At 40.5% G+C, this 20,969-nt stretch overlaps 1 protein-coding gene across 1 annotated transcript; it reads left to right on the top strand.

Annotated features, from left to right (window-relative positions):
- The first annotated feature begins 3,696 nt into the window (after positions 1–3,696).
- Positions 3,697–13,150, top strand: LOC132550600 (uncharacterized protein C17orf98-like). The gene is made up of 3 exons (XM_060214689.1): positions 3,697–3,981; positions 11,531–11,630; positions 12,104–13,150. Exons 1-3 carry the CDS (start codon positions 3,703–3,705, stop codon positions 12,259–12,261), a joined length of 537 nt encoding a protein of 178 aa, XP_060070672.1. The 5' UTR covers positions 3,697–3,702; the 3' UTR covers positions 12,262–13,150.
- Positions 13,151–20,969: the final 7,819 nt, after the last annotated feature.

The following is a 20,969-nucleotide window of genomic DNA, read 5'->3' as shown; positions in this document are numbered from 1 at the left end:
CGTTTGATGAGTGAGGGGAGGAGAAGGGAGAGGAGGAATAATGAAATCGAACGTTGTGGTCCATAGAATGGGGAAGGAGGAAAGGAAGGAGATGAGGGAGAAGGAGAAAGAGAAAAGATATAGAGAGGACGTTTGATGAGTGAGGGGAGGAGAAGGGAGAGGAGGAATAATGAAATCGAACGTTGTGGTCCATAGAATGGGGAAGGAGGAAAGGAAGGAGATGAGGGAGAAGGAGAAAGAGAAAAGATATAGAGAGGACGTTTGATGAGTGAGGGGAGGAGAAGGGAGAGGAGGAATAATGAAATCGAACGTTGTGGTCCATAGAATGGGGAAGGAGGAAAGGAAGGAGATGAGGGAGAGAAAGAGGAGAAAGAGAGAAGAGAGATATAGAGAGGACGTTTGATGAGTGAGGGGAGGAGAAGGGAGAGGAGGAATAATGAAATCGAACGTTGTGGTCCATAGAATGGGGAAGGAGGAAAGGAAGGAGATGAGGGAGAAGGAGAAAGAGAAAAGAAGATATAGAGAGGACGTTTGATGAGTGAGGGGAGGAGAAGGGAGAGGAGGAATAATGAAATCGAACGTTGTGGTGATAGAATGGGGAAGGAGGAAAGGAAGGAGATGAGGGAGAAGGAGAAAGAGAAAAGATATAGAGAGGACGTTTGATGAGTGAGGGGAGGAGAAGGGAGAGGAGGAATAATGAAATCGAACGTTGTGGTCCATAGAATGGGGAAGGAGGAAAGGAAGGAGATGAGGGAGAAGGAGAAAGAGAAAAGATATAGAGAGGACGTTTGATGAGTGAGGGGAGGAGAAGGGAGAGGAGGAATAATGAAATCGAACGTTGTGGTCCATAGAATGGGGAAGGAGGAAAGGAAGGAGATGAGGGAGAAGGAGAAAGAGAGAAGAAGATATAGAGAGGACGTTTGATGAGTGAGGGGAGGAGAAGGGAGAGGAAGAATAATGAAATCGAACGTTGTGGTCCATAGAATGGGGAAGGAGGAAAGGAAGGAGATGAGGGAGAAGGAGAAAGAGAGAAGAAGATATAGAGAGGACGTTTGATGAGTGAGGGGAGGAGAAGGGAGAGGAAGAATAATGAAATCGAACGTTGTGGTGATAGAATGGGGAAGGAGGAAAGGAAGGAGATGAGGGAGAAGGAGAAAGAGAAAAGATATAGAGAGGACGTTTGATGAGTGAGGGGAGGAGAAGGGAGAGGAGGAATAATGAAATCGAACGTTGTGGTCCATAGAATGGGGAAGGAGGAAAGGAAGGAGATGAGGGAGAAGGAGAAAGAGAAAAGATATAGAGAGGACGTTTGATGAGTGAGGGGAGGAGAAGGGAGAGGAAGAATAATGAAATCGAACGTTGTGGTCCATAGAATGGGGAAGGAGGAAAGGAAGGAGATGAGGGAGAAGGAGAAAGAGAAAAGATATAGAGAGGACGTTTGATGAGTGAGGGGAGGAGAAGGGAGAGGAGGAATAATGAAATCGAACGTTGTGGTCCATAGAATGGGGAAGGAGGAAAGGAAGGAGATGAGGGAGAAGGAGAAAGAGAAGAAGATATAGAGAGGGCGTTTGATGATTGAGGGGAGGAGAAGGGAGAGGAAGAATAATGAAATCGAACGTTGTGGTGATAGAATGGGGAAGGAGGAAAGGAAGGAGAAAAGATATAGAGAGGACGTTTGATGAGTGAGGGGAGGAGAAGGGAGAGGAAGAATAATGAAATCGAACGTTGTGGTCCATAGAATGGGGAAGGAGGAAAGGAAGGAGATGAGGGAGAAGGAGAAAGAGAGAAGAAGATATAGAGAGGACGTTTGATGAGTGAGGGGAGGAGAAAGGAGAGGAGGAATAATGAAATCGTACGTTGTGGTCCATAGAATGGGGAAGGAGGAAAGGAAGGAGATGAGGGAGAAGGAGAAAGAGAAAAGATATAGAGAGGACGTTTGATGAGTGAGGGGAAGAGAGAGAGAGATAGGACGTTTGATGAATGAAAGGGGAGGAGAAGGAGAGGACGTTTGATGAGTGCGAAATGTAATGTACGTGTAAAATGAAACCAGGATGACACAAGCCTGATATGCCAGTTTATCTATTGTCAAGGTGATTACGTTTGTTCACACGTATATTAAAGTAATATCAGGTAACGAAGTCTGGTTATCCTCCAAACTTGAATCCATACGGGAATCCTAACCCTGACCATTGTCGATGCCAAAAAACTAGGGTATGCTTTTGATACGTTTTTTATCTATCATTCTGATGAATAGACTATACCAAAACAATTGACATGATTACTTGTGCGGATATAAACTAACAAGTCGTCAACGTTTTTGATCCATCCTAAAATAATTATTAGTTTTCTTCGTGGGAGACGAGGCGTGTATACACTGTATGCTGCTACAATATATAAAACGACATAACCTTTTATTATAAATCTTAAAACGCGGTAGTTTAGTGACATGCGTCGATATAAAACAATTAACATGCTGTCAAGATAAGAATTATGATAGCACTTGATTGGTACTTAGGTACAGGTATGACTGCACTATAAACATGTGAGACTACTCACGAATAAAAACTAAAACCCAATGACGACAAGGTGATCATTACCTGTACTGAAGTTCGGGCACCGACTGTGACGTCGACAAATCAGGTACATTTATATATTTAAATAGAGGAACATGTATGGAGGGTCGGCTGGGCCGTACGAGAATTTGAGGCTACCGAAGAAAAAATGCAGTTGATTATTTCAAATGCATATACGGCCAGATAATGCAAATGACATGTTGATTCAGTTACATATTGTGGCACACAAGTAGTCATATATGTACGAGAGTGTCTAGTCCCTCGTCATCTCGATTCAGAACTATAACGTGTACGTGCACTTGGAGTATCGAGGATGAATAACACAGATACTCCAAATATACCCGTAGCAAGTTCTCAATTCCCTGTGGACAAAATAGGGTAGGCTGGAAAATCCTATACCTTGTAAATCTATTTTCTTACTATAAAGTGTTAAGCAAGTGCTAGCGACCATATATATTTTTCACGTCGGATTGGAATTACATCCTTCTCTGTCAAAGATGAGAATGCTAACGACTGCGCCACCCGACCACCCAGCCCACAATGACGACTCCGTTGAGGGGGGACATTCACTGACTTACTGAACATATTGCGTCCAGTCCACATTATTTTGAAGCTGTATTTGAAATTATTGGCAGTCGAAGATCGTTTATCCAACAAATAGAATCAATATGTTCCCAAGCGACTGCCGTAATATCGCCTCCCATTCCAATATCAAGTAATTGAATTACACACACGGTGAGTCACGTGATTAGCAACACAGCTCTTTGAACCCCGAGACACAAAAGAGTTCTACATAAGTATCTGACCTAAGCCAGCTTAACATATAAATACACAGGCATTTAAAAGGCCTGCTAGATAATCTATACACCAGCGCAAGGTGTATATATCGTGCTTTGAAATAATTTAATGCTTTAGAATTCCCAACTTAGCAACTAAGGCAGCCAAGCGGAACTGCGTTGACGATAGGTCTGTGAAATAGAGTAAGCAGGCGGAATATACGGTGTCAAAACAATTCCCTCTGTGGAAAATAAGTTGGGACAACTTCTGTATCTACAACTTACATCTACTGACACGATAGGAAATCTGGATAAGGACTATTCAATCCGACATACGGATTATACCGCCAAACATGCCAGAATCCAGATCCGAGCGCCCCAGGACAAGCCAGAAGGGGCGTCATAACAAAATATACCGCACCCCGGCCACCCCGCCCCCGGAGGATCTGTTAGAGAAGGAGAAAGGTTTTATTCTGGACTGTAACGCTACCAGCAGTATTTCAACAGATTATTCTAAGACAAATCCCAAACTGGGACCTGTCATTCCACCCTACAACTCTCAAAAGGACCCACACGTCGAACCTTACTTTCAGTTCCAGGGAGTTCAGAAGACGCTCGCTCTCACCAAACAGGTACATATATGTTCCTTTGGGTCCGTATGGTTTGCTTTTGGTCAGCGAAATAAATTTCTTTTAAATGAAAAAGATCTGGAAAAATCAAGTATCATTTCTCTACTTCTTAACTGGATTGTTTGATATCTAATATTTTTGCTTAACATATCTGTAATTAAATCTTCCGTTATGTCCTGTATTTATGTCTGGTCTTCGTAAGGCAAAATTGAAACTCATCCAGATGTCAAAACTTATCAAGTACTTTAGGCATGTTAAGATTTTCTTCTACAAGTGTGCTACTCATGTAAAGAAAAGAAAATTATGAAATGTCTCATGTTTACAAATCTCACTTCAAAAATAACATTTTGTTATTTTTTCCTTTCGGCAATTTGCAATTTTTCACACGTCTGCATAAATATTGGATTCTTAAAAAAGCAGAATACCTTGCCATGTAATATTTATCATTATACGTGAAAACATATCTTGAAAGAAAAAGAGATGGAATTATATTCAAATGTCAAATCTATATCGCATTTTATAGAATGCTCGTTAGGATGGAGACATAACTAGTGTCTAGAGATATCCATGTTATCGTTATATAGAGTTTCATGGTGCTACAAGGAGTGTTAATTGTGTGTATATCATTTATATACTGTATACGGTGTCATGGTTTAAAATGTAGACAATCAATACCTACCTAGAGCTTCGTGTTGCCGAGTAGGGGTGTTTCGCCATGATTTATTCACGAAGTTAGCTACACATCCGTTACACATCAAATATGACGCTATTGTCATGAAACCTAATAATGATCTGACTAGGTGTTTTGTAGAACATCAAATGATACACTAACAAGCCGTCCTAACGATCTCCATAATAGTGCGATTCAGGTGAATGACACTAAATATTCATTTTATTTTACGTGAGTGTTTATACCAGCATTGTTAGCTTTTAACATTTTGAACAATTTTTACCTGAGTTAAATTAATGTCATTCTAGATACAATACGGAAATCACTTTGACCAATCAATATGATATTAAAAAATATACAGCAATACTTGTCTTAAAGTTGAAATAACACTATAAAAAAAACCCCGCTAGATTAGAAAAAAAATCGGCTTGATAACGTGCACCCATTTCAATATCACAAATTTCACTGTTTGACAAGGAAATTAACATTAACACAACACCAGTTTTGGTTTGGCCTTGCATTCTTGATATTTATAGACTAATCATGAACTCTCCTTTAAACATTCGTTAAGATCTGGTCAGATCATGTGTACTCAACTGACACACAATACACGCTAGAAGTGAATTGTTATCAGGGAGTTTCGATTTCACGCATTTTGAATATAACCTGTCAGATTTCAATGCGAGTGCTAATGTCAATGTTTGTCGTTTCGTACTCTGACAGGTACGTTAGACTTGAGGACAATAGTTTTAGACCACACTTATCTCTAGGTCCCAGTTACTTGATAATAAAAAGAACGACTCCTTTAAATCAATATCTACCATTTCCCCATTACCTCGGTAACTTAAACAATTATTCAACAATTACTTAATACATAACACACGTGTATATACTTTAACACATGGCAAATACATATCTCGGTCTACATTTTGGGACGTATATTTCACTACCAGAAAAATAACACACTGTTTTTAGTCATGATAATGAAAACGACAAGATGAAAGATAGCTGTTCTGATGACTGTATAATATAGGAATGTTTGATGAATAGACATATAACAAGATGATAGCACATCTCTTGACTAAATATGATATGACGATATGGCCGGAGCGAACATATCCAATGTACATATACTTTTAGTAAAATTTTCTGCTTTAATTTTTGTTTTGCTATAACAAGTTATCAGAAAATATTTGATAAACACGTGATAAGCTTTCTTAAATGGATGTTTTTTCTTTATTGCTTCACAAGGATTCAAGCTTGTAGACTCTCGTTATTTCGGAAGCTAAATGTACTGGCAGTAATGATAAAGTCAACATGCGTATTAAGTATATAATACTTGAAGTAATGCTAATAGTCTATAAGAATGGGCTTGCCTGTGTAGTATAACAAATTATTATCATGCCACTGTTAAGGTTGTACAAAAAGCACTGGGACCTCATAATCAAGTGTAACTGATCATAGGGGTCTGATAATATAGTGTAACTGATCATAGGGGCCTGATAATATAGTGTAACTGATCACAGGGGCCTGATAATATAGTGTAACTGATCATAGGGGCCTGATAATATAGTGTAACTGATCACAGGGGCCTGATAATATAGTGTAACTGATCATAGGGGCCTGATAATATAGTGTTGCTGATCATAGGGGCCTGATAATATAGTGTTACTGATCATAGGGGCCTGATAATATAGTGTTAGCGATCACAGGGGCCTGATAATATAGTGTAACTGATCACAGGCCCCTGATAATATAGTGTTACTGATCATAGGGGCCTGATAATATAGTGTTAGCGATCACAGGGGCCTGATAATCAAGTGCTAATGATCTTAGGGGCCTGATGATCTGATGTTATTGATCACAAGGGCCTGATAATCAGATGTTATTAATCACAGGGACCTCAAAATCATGTGTTACTGATCACAGGGGCCTGATAATCAAGTGCTACTGATCACAGGGGCCTGATAATATAGTGAAACTGATCACAGGGGCCTGATAATATAGTGTTAGCGATCACAGGGGCCTGATAATATAGTGTTAGCGATCACAGGGGCCTGATAATCAAGGGCTACTGAACATAGGGGCCTGATAATATAGTGTTACTGATCACAGAGGCCTGATAATATAATGTAAGTGATCACAGGGACATGATAATATAGTGTAAATGTTCATAGGGGCCTGATAATATAGAGTTAGCGATCACAGGGGCTTGATAATCAAGGACTACTGAACATAGGGGCCTGATGATCTGAAGTTATTTATCACAGGGACCTCCTAATCATGTCTTACTGATCACAGGGGCCTGATCATATAATGTTACTGATCACAGGGGCCTGATAAATGATAATGTTACTGATCACAGGGACCTGATAATCTGATGTTATTGATGACAGGTGCCTGATGATATAGTGTCACTGATCACAGGGGTCTGATAACATAGTGTTCCTGATCATAGGGGCCTGATAATATAGTGATGCTGATCATAGGGGCCTGATAATATAGTGTTGCTGATCACAGGGGCCTGACCATATAATGTTACTGATCACATGGACCTAATGATCTAATGTTATTGGTTATAGGGGCCTGATAATATAGTGTTAGTGATCACAGGGGCCTGTTGATATAATGTTACTTATCACAGGGACCTGATAATCTGATGTTATTGATGACAGGGGCCTGATAATATAGTGTCACTGATCACAGGGGCCTGATAATATAGAGTCACTTATCACAGGGGCCTGATAATATAGTGTTGCTGATCATAGGGGCCTAATGATATAGTGTTGCTGATCACAGGGGCCTGATCATATAATGTTACTGATCACATGGACCTAATGATCTAATGTTATTGGTTATAGGGGCCTGATAATATAGTGTAAGTGATCACAGGGGCCTGTTGATATAATGTTACTTATCACAGGGACCTGATAATCTGATGTTATTGATGACAGGGGCCTGATAATATAGAGTCACTTATCACAGGGGCCTGATAATATAGAGTCACTTATCACAGGGGCCTGATAATATAGTGTTGCTGATCATAGGGGCCTAATGATATAGTGTTGCTGATCACAGGGGCCTGATCATATAATGTTACTGATCACATGGACCTAATGATCTAATGTTATTGGTTATAGGGGCCTGATAATATAGTGTAAGTGATCACAGGGGCCTGTTGATATAATGTTACTTATCACAGGGACCTGATAATCTGATGTTATTGATGACAGGGGCCTGATAATATAGAGTCACTTATCACAGGGGCCTGATAATATAGTGTTGTTGATCATAGGGGCCTAATGATATAGTGTTGCTGATCACAGGGGCCTGATCATATAATGTTACTGATCACAGGGGCCTGATCATATAGTTTTACTGATCATAGGGGCCTAATGATATAGTGTTACTGATCATAGAGGCCTGATAATCAAGTGTAACTGATCATAGAGGCGTGAATATCAACACGAGTTTGATATTGCTTTAGTGTCAAAAAGATTAAATAATATCAAGATTTCTGTTTCTATGGTTTATGAGGAACCTGAAATTTTATCAAAGTTTTCATTCCTTATAATTATTATTTTCCATGCAATATTTGTATGGTCTTTTTCTCTAAATGTCGATCTTTTATCTAACTGTCTTATTCTTTTAAAAATATTCGCTTCATACTGTAACAGTTTATAAGGCTCATGTGTATTTGCCGATTGTTGAAATCAAATAATCAAACCTTCATAACCTTTCCCGATATGTTTAGACAGAAGTGTTATAACAATGTTGAACAGAATTCTCAAATCCCTGTGCTTCCAATTATAGATTATAGAAAAACAGACGACACCAATAAAATCATTAACGAAATGTTATTAGTTGAAAATTTTATCTGATTTTCACCACAGCAGTTTATATCATGCAACATTTAAAAGAAATGTTTTTTTAAAAAACTTTTAAAAACACACTTATGTAAATTATCGCCTTATGGATTAATAAGCTAGCAGTGAATAGTTAGCTGGAGGGATGGGAAAAAAGAAGGGGATGAAAGCAGAAAATTAGAAAAAAAAAATGAAAATTGAACAAATAGTTGGAGCGAGAAACATGTTAAATCAAGAATTTCAACTTAGCAATGTATTAGATTTACTCGCCTTTATCTTTATTGTACGGTCTCGGGTTGAAATAGAATAAAGAGCTGAATTGTTTATGAGCGAGATTGATTAGAACTTTTGTGTTGTTTATTTAAACATAGCGGAGGATTATTTGTGAATCATTGATCTGGCGTTGAGTTGATTTTGTATCAAATAGAAAAGAATTAATTTTCTAACGTAAGATTCAATTTGGGAAAATTCCTTTGAGTTTTTAAAAATTCCGATAATTTGGCAAAAACCTAAACACATCTGTATCATTTTCTTATATTGCGTCAAATTAATGTAGGAAAAGTTTCAACTTCCTATTTTAGGAAGGTGACACATTTAGAAAGTCCTTCTTCGGGTAACACAACCAAATAATCTGAAGTTATACACTCAAGAGTCTAGATTTGTAATATATAATTTGCTTGAACGGTTAGCTATCGTGTTTGTGGAAATGATTGGTTTTGAAGTAAGATGGTTGAAAAACCCGTCAAATTGTTGGCCAGAACAATCTAGTTTTATCTAAAATATGTGTAAAATGAAGAAAAAGAAATGAATGACAATTGTGATATAAAATTAACTTGTAGCCTTGATTTTTCAATGATCAATGATCCGGAAAGAGTTCTTCAGGGGAGAAACAGGAAGTCAAGTATTGACTCTCGATAAAAGCATAGCCCTTGTTTATATGATTATATAACTTCATATTCCGATATGAAGGTGGATATTTGTGCCTTTTTTGTATATAGTTTTGTTATTTAACTGCAATCAGCGTTCAACAAACTTCGCTGCGACCTGCCGTATCATATGCATTTTTACTCTATTGATTATGAAATGTTGATTTTCGACTCGCTTAGTGATACCAGATAATTTCCATAAATATATAATAGTAGGTTGCATTGGTAGCAAGGGTAAAACGTTTGAGTTTAATTATTTGACTGGTAAATACTCCAGATTTTGATACTGGTAGCCAAAAAAGTTGTAACTAATCAACCAAATAATTATTTAACTGTTATAATGCCGCCATGCTATACACTTTATTCAATGGGACCAAGCTCGACGATTGCGACATGGTTTCGCTTAATCCATTTCCTTTATCCACACTTCGAATGATATCACGTCTTATTTTGCAGGGAAGTTAAACAAGTTAATAGGGTTTATATATGAATTTTTAAAGGATACTGCATTCTACTCCCTATGTACATACAAGCTTTGGTTACATATCATTACTAACATTCAACATCCATTCAAATACACAAATTAATGGTTATTTCAAATGAAATTGTGTCTGTTTTACTATCAAAGTATTTATTGAACATACTGCCTGATACAGTCTATTAATTCACTTTCCGGATTGTGTGTGTAATTTGCATTCATGTCAATTACCTCAGAATTATAATCGATTACAAAATTAATTTCAAACAAAAACGCGAAATACAATGTTGATTTCAGAAGTAATATTGACAATGACAAGTTACCTGTATACTTGTATTTGAAGATAATGAATTATATGTATTCAGGCCAAGTGAAGGTAATATTGTATTCCATGATCCAGAAAAAAACAGCGTTATAAGCACAGGTATTTCAGTTTTCCATTGCGAAAACAAGACATAACTGATCATTTGAAACACAGCATGACCAGGATAGTTACAAAAGCATGAACGTAAAATAAACACAGATGTTTTTCTTTATTGAAAGCCGTATACAAACAAACATTTCTCTATCTGTGAATCGTTGAATATGATATGTACACCAAACAATTGATTAGGTTAGAAGGTAAATGTGTTGATTGGTAACGAGCCTTCGTACAGCTGTGATCTACAGGTACAATTTGTGACCAGCGCTGGCAATAGAGGAAATCCATGGAGCTGAGGACACTAGGCCACCTTGAGCAATTTTCAGTTAAAACAAGAATTAGGTCCGTCATCTATGTAAAGATAATGAAAAAAAAACAATTTTTTTTATATCTGCGCCACCTCCCCCTCCACTCAAGGTTTATCCTACTAACCAATGTTCTATTAGAGGAATATCTATGTACACGTGTACAATAAAATTGATATGCATAAAAAGATGAGGGTCCATACAAATTCTTATTTTCCAAACGTTTATCAAAACGCGTTAAAACTATATGAGTCCATAGAATCAAAGCATGTCGTGGATTCTGTTAGTTTGACAGACATGGTTACATAGGAATTGAATCAATACAACGACCGATTATCACACAAACCGTTCCCTTTATTGGATTTGGGGCTTTCTACTGGTTTTGTTACACAACTGTAAACATACATTATTGACGTATTGTCGTATCTCAAGGTCTTTAAACAGAGAGATTCCCAGGAAGGCCGAGTATTGCCCTTAGATATATCACACACGCTGTCTATAAAAGCGTCAATCGATGACCCGATCCATTCTTCATTTTCTTTCCATCAATTATTTCAAAACACGAGTAAGACCACGCAACCGATATGAAATATATGTTAGGGAGTATTTCACGGAATCATTTGTCGGTGCTGCAGATTGTCTGTCCTCTATAATTGGAAGTCCCTGATTTGATGATACCGCCATTTTTGCTATATGCTGACCTCAATGTGTAATGTGGAGTATATTTGTTAAACAAGATAGTTGATATAGCCTACAATATCTCAACGCTTTAAATATTTACAGTTTAGGCTTCTTTGGAAGAAAAGACTTACCTCCCTTGTTTTCCTCTTGAATGACATCTTTAATTTTCTCGTTGTGAGTTACCTGGAATTGTTTTATTTTTCAGGACCCCCCTGGTTGTTCGATAGAAGGACCCGTAGCCGATGACTTCAATGACAAAGGAACAGGCTTTCAGTATTTATCGTTAAGAAATCAGTTTGGTGGAGGTAGGTCGATTCTGTCTTTTTCTGTACATCTTATTATCAACATCTATTGTCATACCCTAGAATGGTTATTGAAAAAATAATATCAGACTCAGGTATGATACGATTTACACTATTTGTATGACGTCACAAATAACACGTGAAGAAAGTCATTGACACGTTAGGAAGGTCAACCAACAGCATGTCATTCAGATTAGGTATGCCTTGCCGATTGACACATACGGGCTTCACTGCAGGAATAAAAACGTGTCTAACCACTGTGATATAAATTCAAACTGGTTAAAAGATATCTTGATCTTTGGTCCCTTATTGTTAATTTTACACCGTTATTTCGGACACAGAAGCTATGATCAAGATGTTTTCGATCAGATTTATATAAATTCGTTGCCGTTCTCCATAATCACATGACGCATTTTTAACACCATTCACGTATCTATCTCAAACTTGCGAGTCTTTTCCTTTTCTATGTTTTGTAGGTCATTCACGAGAACTGGTGGACGGACATTCGCAGTTCATGAAAGGAATTGAACCAGTAAATGGATACAATGGACCGTACGGATACCGTCGGAATACCCCTTGGCTCCGGGCCGAACCTTCACCATTCGGAACAGCAAGTCGGTCGGCTACTCATTGATACAACTACCTTAGACTTTTTTCGTCCAATGAAATTATATATTGATTTCCTGCTCAAACACTGGCCAATGGAATTTCACGTTACATTGATAGAACAGACTGTGATAACTAAGTTATTGTTTTCATTTGACAGACTCCGATGATTTGATATGATTATGTTAATTTGTCCGAGTGATAGATTTTTATTTGTATAAGTGTAGATGGAATGTTGACAGTTATAATTTTTGCGTCTTTCTTTAATATTACATGCCACGCCCCTTTTCTCCAAATACATAACTGGCTGCATGCCAATGGTGTATTAATATTCAATATGTTGTATTGAGCAATGTCCTTCTGTACATTGATGAAAGTTTTAATCACACGGATTTCTTTTAAGAGAAGATCATTTTAGCCAAGTACTTTCGGCTAAAAGTTTTAATCGTTAAGCGGAATAATATTTATTGTTTTCAAAATCTCATTTCACGTCAGATGAAGTAAAAAAGACATTTTTTGTTTTACCTTGGAGGTAAAACGAATCTATCGGATTAAAGTAATTGTTCAACTTTTTAAATCAATGAGATGTTGGACAATAGAAAATACCACTCTAGCGCATGAGGGCTGCATGATGCTCTTTGTGTTTGTCCAATCTAAGCTGTAAATAGATATTGAATACTACCGACAATAACCAAATGTCTCAAATATCATATATTCAGTATTTATATCTATTCTAAAAGAAAAGAATGTGGACGAAGTGCTTTATTTCATAATATATGAGCATGTATTAATGGTAATATAGTTACGTACGTTAACGTAAACTGAAATGTTTATGTAAAAAAATAACAAAAACAATAAAACAAAAAACAAAACAAAAAATCGTCAAATATCTTGTGTACGTTCATCTAACGTTTGAACCCCAGTATTATATTGTACTTACCAATGTAAGTCGTATGTAAATCTTTAGTCATTATTTCACTTAATATGTAGTCACGTTTCAACCACAGCTTTCCTCGGATGTAAAATTTCGTTCTGGTAAAGCCAAGTGCTTATTAAGATCTTACGCTGATATTCGGTTTAGTGAGACATAGACATGCCTCCTTTATGTTCGGTATAGTGAATTCACAAACTGGTTCCAATGGGTGTACTCGAGGTGTGTCAAATTAGATAAAAGGTATGTTTCATGCATGTATCTATTCCAATCAAGCATTATATACATTTTCATATTTATGTGATGTTGCATGTAACTTCTTCATATTTTCCCAGACATTAAAACGTCAAATGATAACTCAATTTGTAATTGTGTTTAGCTGACTCGGCCCGAATTTCATCTATTTCTAGGATGAAGTCCAACGAAGTTTAAGAAAAGAAATGAAGTTGACTTATGTTCTAGGTCACAGGGACCAAATCAGTTTAAAAATGTGAACGACTTCTCATAAACTAAAATGCCTAGATTCATGATATTTGGCTGGTATGTTCATATTATGAAGCCCAACGACGTTTGCGAAAAGAAATGACCTTGACACCTTATTCCAGGTCAGAGGGGTAGAATGTGCTAAAACATTAAAACAACTGCATCTGACTAACCAAAATACACAAGGGCATCGTGTTCGGATGATAGGTTTTTAAGATGAATGCAGAATAGATTTGCGAAAAGAAATGACCTTGACTTATATCTAAGGTCACAGGGATCGTATTTTGTTAAAACACTTAAATTGAATTAAAATGCCAAGAGGCATGGTATTTGGCTTGTCTATTCTTATGACGTTAGCGAATAGAAATGACCTGGATCTATGTTCAAGGTCGCATAGACAATTGACTTTTTGCATGAACTAAAAGGCTCAAGGTATGATATTTGGTTGGTATTCCTAGGATGAAGCCCAACAAAGTCTGGGAAAGGAAATGACCTTGTCCGATGTTTAAGGTCAAAGGGGTTAAATTTTTCAAAACATTAATACGACTTCGTCTGAAAAACCAATAAAATAGAAACATGGTGTTTGTATGGTCCGTTCCAAAAATGAAATCCGACACTATTTGCGATAAAAATGTCACAGAGGTGGATTTGGTTAAAACCGTCAAATGACTTTTTCTAACCAATGGATGCAAAAGCATGGTATTTGGCTGATAGGTTTCTGTGATGGAACTAGACAAAGTTCGTGGAAAGAAATAACATTGACCCTTGTTCAAGGTCACATTGGTCAAAATTGAAAAAAAAAACCCATTAAAACCATTTCTGATTGACTAAAAAGTGCTGAAGCATGGTATTTGGGTGATAGACTTCTAGGATGAAGTTCGAAAAGATTTGAGAAAAGAAATGTCATGACCTGACTCGATGCCAAGGGGCTCGAATTTGTTTAATTATTTAAATAACTTCCTTTGACGAACTAAACGGCCAATAGGCACGGTAATTGTTAATAGGATGATGCCTGAAATTTGCGAAATGACCCAGTCCCAATTCCAAGGTCACAGGGATTCTTTTTATATTTATTTACTTATTTTTTTGAAACATGTAATAGATTCTTCTGGGTAACCAAAATTCTGCATAGCATGGTGGAAAAGTGCTTCTATGTCAGGTCATAACCTCACTGTTTAGAGGTGAGTAGAATAAGCTTTATCTTATTGGAATTGGTTAAAATAGACCATCAAGAACAGTAAGCGTAAAACGTTTTACCCAGAGACAGATAACAGATGTACGGAAACTCGAACTGCGAACCTCAGATCTAATAATTGGAATTTAGATAAGATCAACGCTGTACGCCTCAGCTATTCAAGCCCATTCATACTTTCAATATCCGACACTCTTAAAAATTTATAAGTAATGGTTTGCGAATGTACGCAATAGTTCTGTAATGATGTACGCAATATTGCCATTATATATTTGACAGTGAAATTATTATGACAATACACAGTCCTAAAACTTAAAAAAATCAATTTGATCAATACAGTTTTAACAAAATACTTGCTTTCCGAAGGGAAACATTTAAGACATTCTTACATTATGTAAATGTCACCGGGGTGTGGTTGGGTATATATATATATAGATACAAATCACTCTGATTTCAAATTTGTTCGATGATTTATTTCTGAAGGGAAAAAGAACCTGAAAAGACAAGACAAACATTTAGACTCCAAGCCTCTTTCGAAACAAACACTCACCAATCACGAACGCGCCGGATACAATCAACTTCCACAGCATTGTCAACTTACCAGGCTTCACTGGCCCCGCACCATACGAAGTGATACGTATAGTATATGTGTATGATATATGATCTTGCTGGACCGCTCGCGCTGACGTCCAGCAGTAGAGTGCCAGGACAGAGAGAGACAGATAGAAAGAAAACCAAAGGAAGTGACGTAAACAGGTGTGGAGAACGCAATTAGCATGCAGTACAAATGCAGGTGTTAGAAGTGCTGAGTTGCGTTCACGTTGAAGTCCATGTCACTTCGGACTAGTTCGGCCACATACCACACATTCCACTGGACAATACATGAGACGTAAACAACATGTCACGTGTACATATACTTAGTAACGTCACGTGCACATTCACAAAACAGTAACAAGGACATTTACAATATGATACCTGAGTATGCATCTATGCTACATTGTTATTAAAATACCACATGTGGACACATGGGTTACATAAAAATCCATATATAATGATACCCAATGAGACTGAACAGATTCATTATATGTGTATCATTACTTGAGATATACATTCTGATCTCCTGTAGTTACCTCCCTTCGTATTATTCTATCAGGGTACAGGGTAGATGATAGTAGGTAGAGGGAAGGGGGTACCGGATACAGGGTAGAGGCTGGAGGGTAGAAGAAAGGGGGTATAGGGTACCGGATACAGGGCAGAGGATGGAGGGTAGAGGTAAGGGGGTACCGGATACAGGGTAGAGGATGGAGGGTAGAAGAAAGGGGGTATAGGGTAACGGATACAGGGCATAGGATGGAAAGTCGAGGGAAGAGGGTACAGGAAACAAGGATTAAGGTAGATGATGGAGGGTAGAGGGAAGGGGGTACAGGTTACCGGATACAGGGCAGAGGATGGAGCTTAGAGGGAAGGGGGTACCGGATACAGGGTAGAGGATGTAGGGTCGAGGGAAGGGGGTACAGGGTACCGGATACAAAGTAGTATATGGAAGGTAGAGGGAACGGGGTAGACGATAGCTGATACACGGTAGAGGATGGAGGGTAGAGAGAAGAGGATACAAGGAACAAGATACAGGGTAGAAGATGAAGGGTAGAAGGAATGGGGTAAAGGGTACAGGATACAGGGCAGGGTATGGAGGTTAGAGCGAAAGGGATACAGGGTACCGGATTCATTTTAGAGGATGGAGATTATAGAGAAGTGGGTACAGGTATAGGATATAGGGTAGAGGATGGCGGGTAGAATGAAGAGGGTACAGTTTACAAGATACAGGATAGTGGTTGGAGGTAGAGAGATGGGGGTACTGGGAACAAGATACATAGTCGAGGATGGAAGGTAGATGGAAGAGGATACCGGGTACTGGATACAGGGTAGAGGATGGAGGGTAGAGGGAAGGGGGTACAGGTCACCGGATACAGGGCAGAGGATGGAGGATAGAGGGAAGAGGATACAAGGAACAAGATACAGGGTAGAAGATGAGGGGTAGAAGGAAGGGGTAAAGGGTACAGGATACAGGGCAGGGTATGGGGGTTAGAGGGAAAGGGATACAGGATACCGGATGCAGATGAGAGGATGGAGATTATAGAGAAGTGGGTACAGGGTATAGGATACAGGGTAGAGGATGGAGGGTAGAGGGAAGGGGGTACAGGTCACCGGATACAGGGCAGAGGGTGGAGGATAGAGGGAAGAGGATACAAGGAACAAGATACAGGGTAGAAGATGAGGGGTAGAAGGAAGGGGTAAAGGGTACAGGATACAGGGCAGGGTATAGGGGTTAGAGCGAAAGGGATACAGGATACCGGATGCAGATGAGAGGATGGAGATTATAGAGAAGTGGGTACAGGGAACCGGATACAGGACAGATGTTGGAGGGTTGAGGAAGGGGGTACAGGATTCAGGTTAAAGGATGGAGTGTAGAGGAAAGGGGGTAAAGGGTACCGTATACAGGGTAGAGGATGGAGGGTAGAAAGAAAGGGGTTACTGGGTACAGGGTAGAGGATGGAGGGTAGAGGGAAGGTGGTAGATGGTACACGTTAGAGGATGGAGGGTAGAGGAAACGGGGTACAGGATACAAGAGGATGGAAGGTAGAGGTAAGGTGGTAGAGGGTACACGGTAGAGGATGAAGGGTAGAGGGCAGGGGTAGAGGATGAAGGATACAGCGTTGATGATGGAGGGTACATGGAAGGGGGTACAGTGTGCCTGATGCAGGGTAGAGGATGGAGGGTAGAGGTTGAATAGTAGAGTGAAGGGGGTACAGAGTACTGGATACAGGGTAGAGGATGGTGGATAGAGCGAAGGGGGTACAGGATACAGGATAGAAGGCAGAGGATGGAGGGTAGAGGGAAGGGGGCAAAGGAAACAGTTTAAATGATGGAGGGTAGAAAGAAGAGGGTACCGGATACAGGATACAGTGCAGATGATGGACGTTAGAAGGAGGGATGTACAGAGTACCGGATATAGGGTAGAGGATGAAGAGGAGAGGGAATGGGGTACTTAAAACAGGGAAGATGTAGGGAAGAGGAAAGAAGGTAAACGCTACCGGATACATGGTAGAGGATGGAGGGTAGAGGGAAAGGGATACAGGGTACCGAATACATGGTAGAGGATGAACATACGGCGTAGATGATGGATGGTAGAGGTTTGAGGTTAGACGGAGGGGGTTCAGGGTACCGGATACAGGACAGAAGTTGGAGGGTAGAGAGAAGGTAGAATAGTATACCTGAAACAGGGTGGAGAAAAGAGGATGGAGAGTACGTGGTACAGAGTAAAGGATACAGGGTAGAGGATGGTGAGTAGAGGAAGGGAGTACAGGATTCAGCGTAGAGGATGAAGTGTAGAGGAAAGGGGGTATAGGGTACCGGGTACAGGGTAGAGGATGGAGGATAGAAGGAAAGGGGTAACTGGGTACCTGATACATGGCAGAAGATGGAGGGTAGAGAGAAGAGATTATAGGATACAGATTAGAGGATGGAGGTTAAAGGGAAGGGTGTACAGAATACAGGGTTGAGAATGGAGGGTAGAGAGAAGGGGGTAGAGGGTACAGGATACAGGGTACAGGATACAGGGCAGAGGATTAATAGTAGAGCGAAGGGCGTACAGTATACTTGATACAGGGTAGATGAAGGAGGATGGAGAGTAGGTGATACAGAGTAAAGGATACAGGGTAGAGGATGGTGGGTAGAGGGAAGGGTGTACAAGGTACCGGATATAGGGTAGAGGATGGAGGGTAGAGGGAAGCGGGTACAGGATACAGGGTAGTGGATGGAGGGTAGAGGAAAGGGTGTTCAGGATACAGGGTAGAGGATGGAGGGTAGAGAGAAGGGAATAGAGGGTAGAGGATACAGGATACCGGATACAGGGCAGAGGATTGAGAGTAGAGCCAAGGGCATACATGATACAGGATACAGGGCAGAGGATGGAGGATGGAGAGTAGGTTGTACAGGTTACCGGATACAGGGCAGAGGATGGAAGGTAGAGGGAAGGGGTACCGGATACAGGGTAGAGGATGTAGGGTTGAGGGAAATGAGTACAGGGAACCGGATACAAGGTAGTATACGGAAGCTAGTGGAAACGGGGTAGACGATAGCCGATACACGGTAGAGGATGGAGGGTAGAGAGAAGAGGGTTCAAGGAACAAGATACAGGGTAGAAGATGAAGGGTAGAAGGAAGGTGGAACCGGATACAGGATAGACGATCGAGAGGGAACGGGATAGAGGATAGCGGATACACGGTTGAGGATGGAAGGTAGAGGTAATAAGACACAGGGTACAAGATATGGCGTAGATGATGGATCGTAGAGGGAAGGGGTGCAGGGTACCGAATACAGGACAGATGTTGGAGGGTAGAGGTAGAGGGTACAGGATTCAGGGTAGAAGATGAAGGGTACATGGAAGAGGGTACCGTGTACCGATACAGGGTAGAATATACAGGACAGAGGATAAAGGGTAGAGAGAAGGGGGACAGGATACAGGGTAGAGAATAAATGGTAGAGGGAAGGGGTATAGGGTACAGAATAAAGAGGAGAGGATGGAGGGTAGATGGAAGGGGGTACAGGATACAGGGTAGATGATTGAGGGAAGAGGGAAGGGTGTACAGGGCACCGGCTTTAGGGTAGAGGATGGAGGGTAGAGGGAAGGGGGTACAGGATACAGGGTAGAGGATTGAGGGAAGAAGAAAGGATGTACAAGGTACCGGATATAGGGTAGAGGATGGAGGGTAGAGGGAAGCGGGTACAGGATACAGGGTAGTGGATGGAGGGAAGAGGAATGGGTGTTCAGGATACAGGGTTGAGAATGGAGGGTAGAGAGAAGGGGTAGAGGGTACAGGATACAGGGTACAGGATACAGGGCAGAGGATTAATGGTAGAGCGAAGGGCGTACATTATACTTGATACAGGGTAGATGAAGGAGGATGGAAAGTAGGTGATACAGAGTAAAGGATACAGGGTAGAGAATGGTGGGTAGAGGGAAGGGGGTACAGGATACAGGGTAGAGGATTGAGGGAAGAGGGAAGGGTGTACAAAGTACCGGATATAGGGTAGAGGATGGAGGGTAGAGGGAAGCGGGTACAGGATAAGGGTAGTGGATGGAGGGTAGAGGAAAGGGTGTTCAGGATACAGGGTAGAAGATGGAGGGTAGAGAGAAGGAGAATAGAGGGTAGAGGATACAGGATACCGGATACAGGGCAGAGGATGGAGAGTAGAGCGAAGGGCATACATGATACAGGATATAGGGCAGAGGATGGAGGATGGAGAGTAGGGGGTGCAGAGTACAGGATACAGGGCAGAGGATGGAAGGTAGGGGGAAGGGGTTACCGGATACAGGGTAGAGGATGGAGGGTCGAGGGAAATGAGTACAGGGTACCGGATACAAGGTAGTATATGGAAGGTAGTGGAAACGGGGTAGACGATAGCCGATACACGGTAGAGGATGGAGGGTAAAGAGAAGAGGGTTCAAGGAACAAGATACAGGGTAGAAGATGAAGGGTAGAAGGAAGGTGGTACCGGATACAGGATAGACGATCGAGGAGAGAGGGAACGGGGTAGAGGATAGCGGATACACGGTTGAGGATGGAAGGTAGAGGTAATAGGACACAGGGTACAAGATATGGCGTAGATGATGGATCGTAGAGGGAAGGGGTGCAGGGTACCGAATACAGGACAGATGTTGGAGGGTAGAGGTAGAGGATACAGGATTCAGCGTATAAGATGTAGGGTACATGGAAGAGGGTACCGTGTACCGATACAGGGTAGAGGATACAGGGCAGAGGATAGAGGGTAGAGAGAAGGGAGGACAGGATACAGGGTAGAGAATAAATGGTAGAGGGAAGGGGTATAGGGTACAGAATAAAGAGGAGAGGATGGAGGGTAGATGGAAGGGGGTACAGGATACAGGGTAGATGATTGAGGGAAGAGGGAAGGGTGTACAGGGCACCGGCTTTAGGGTAGAGGATGGAGGGTAGATGGAAGGGGGTACAGGATACAGGGTAGATGATTGAGGGAAGAGGGAAGGGTGTACAGGGCACCGGCTTTAGGGTAGAGGATGGAGGGTAGAGGGAAGCGGGTACAGGATACAGGG

This window comes from Ylistrum balloti, unplaced genomic scaffold (assembly GCF_031769215.1).
Source record: "Ylistrum balloti isolate Yb309-2 unplaced genomic scaffold, AGI_CSIRO_Ybal_v1 Utg370132, whole genome shotgun sequence".
Lineage (NCBI taxonomy): Eukaryota > Metazoa > Mollusca > Bivalvia > Pectinida > Pectinidae > Ylistrum > Ylistrum balloti.
The sequence above is the reverse complement of the archived record's forward strand: the minus strand, read 5'-3'. Positions and strand labels throughout refer to the sequence as shown.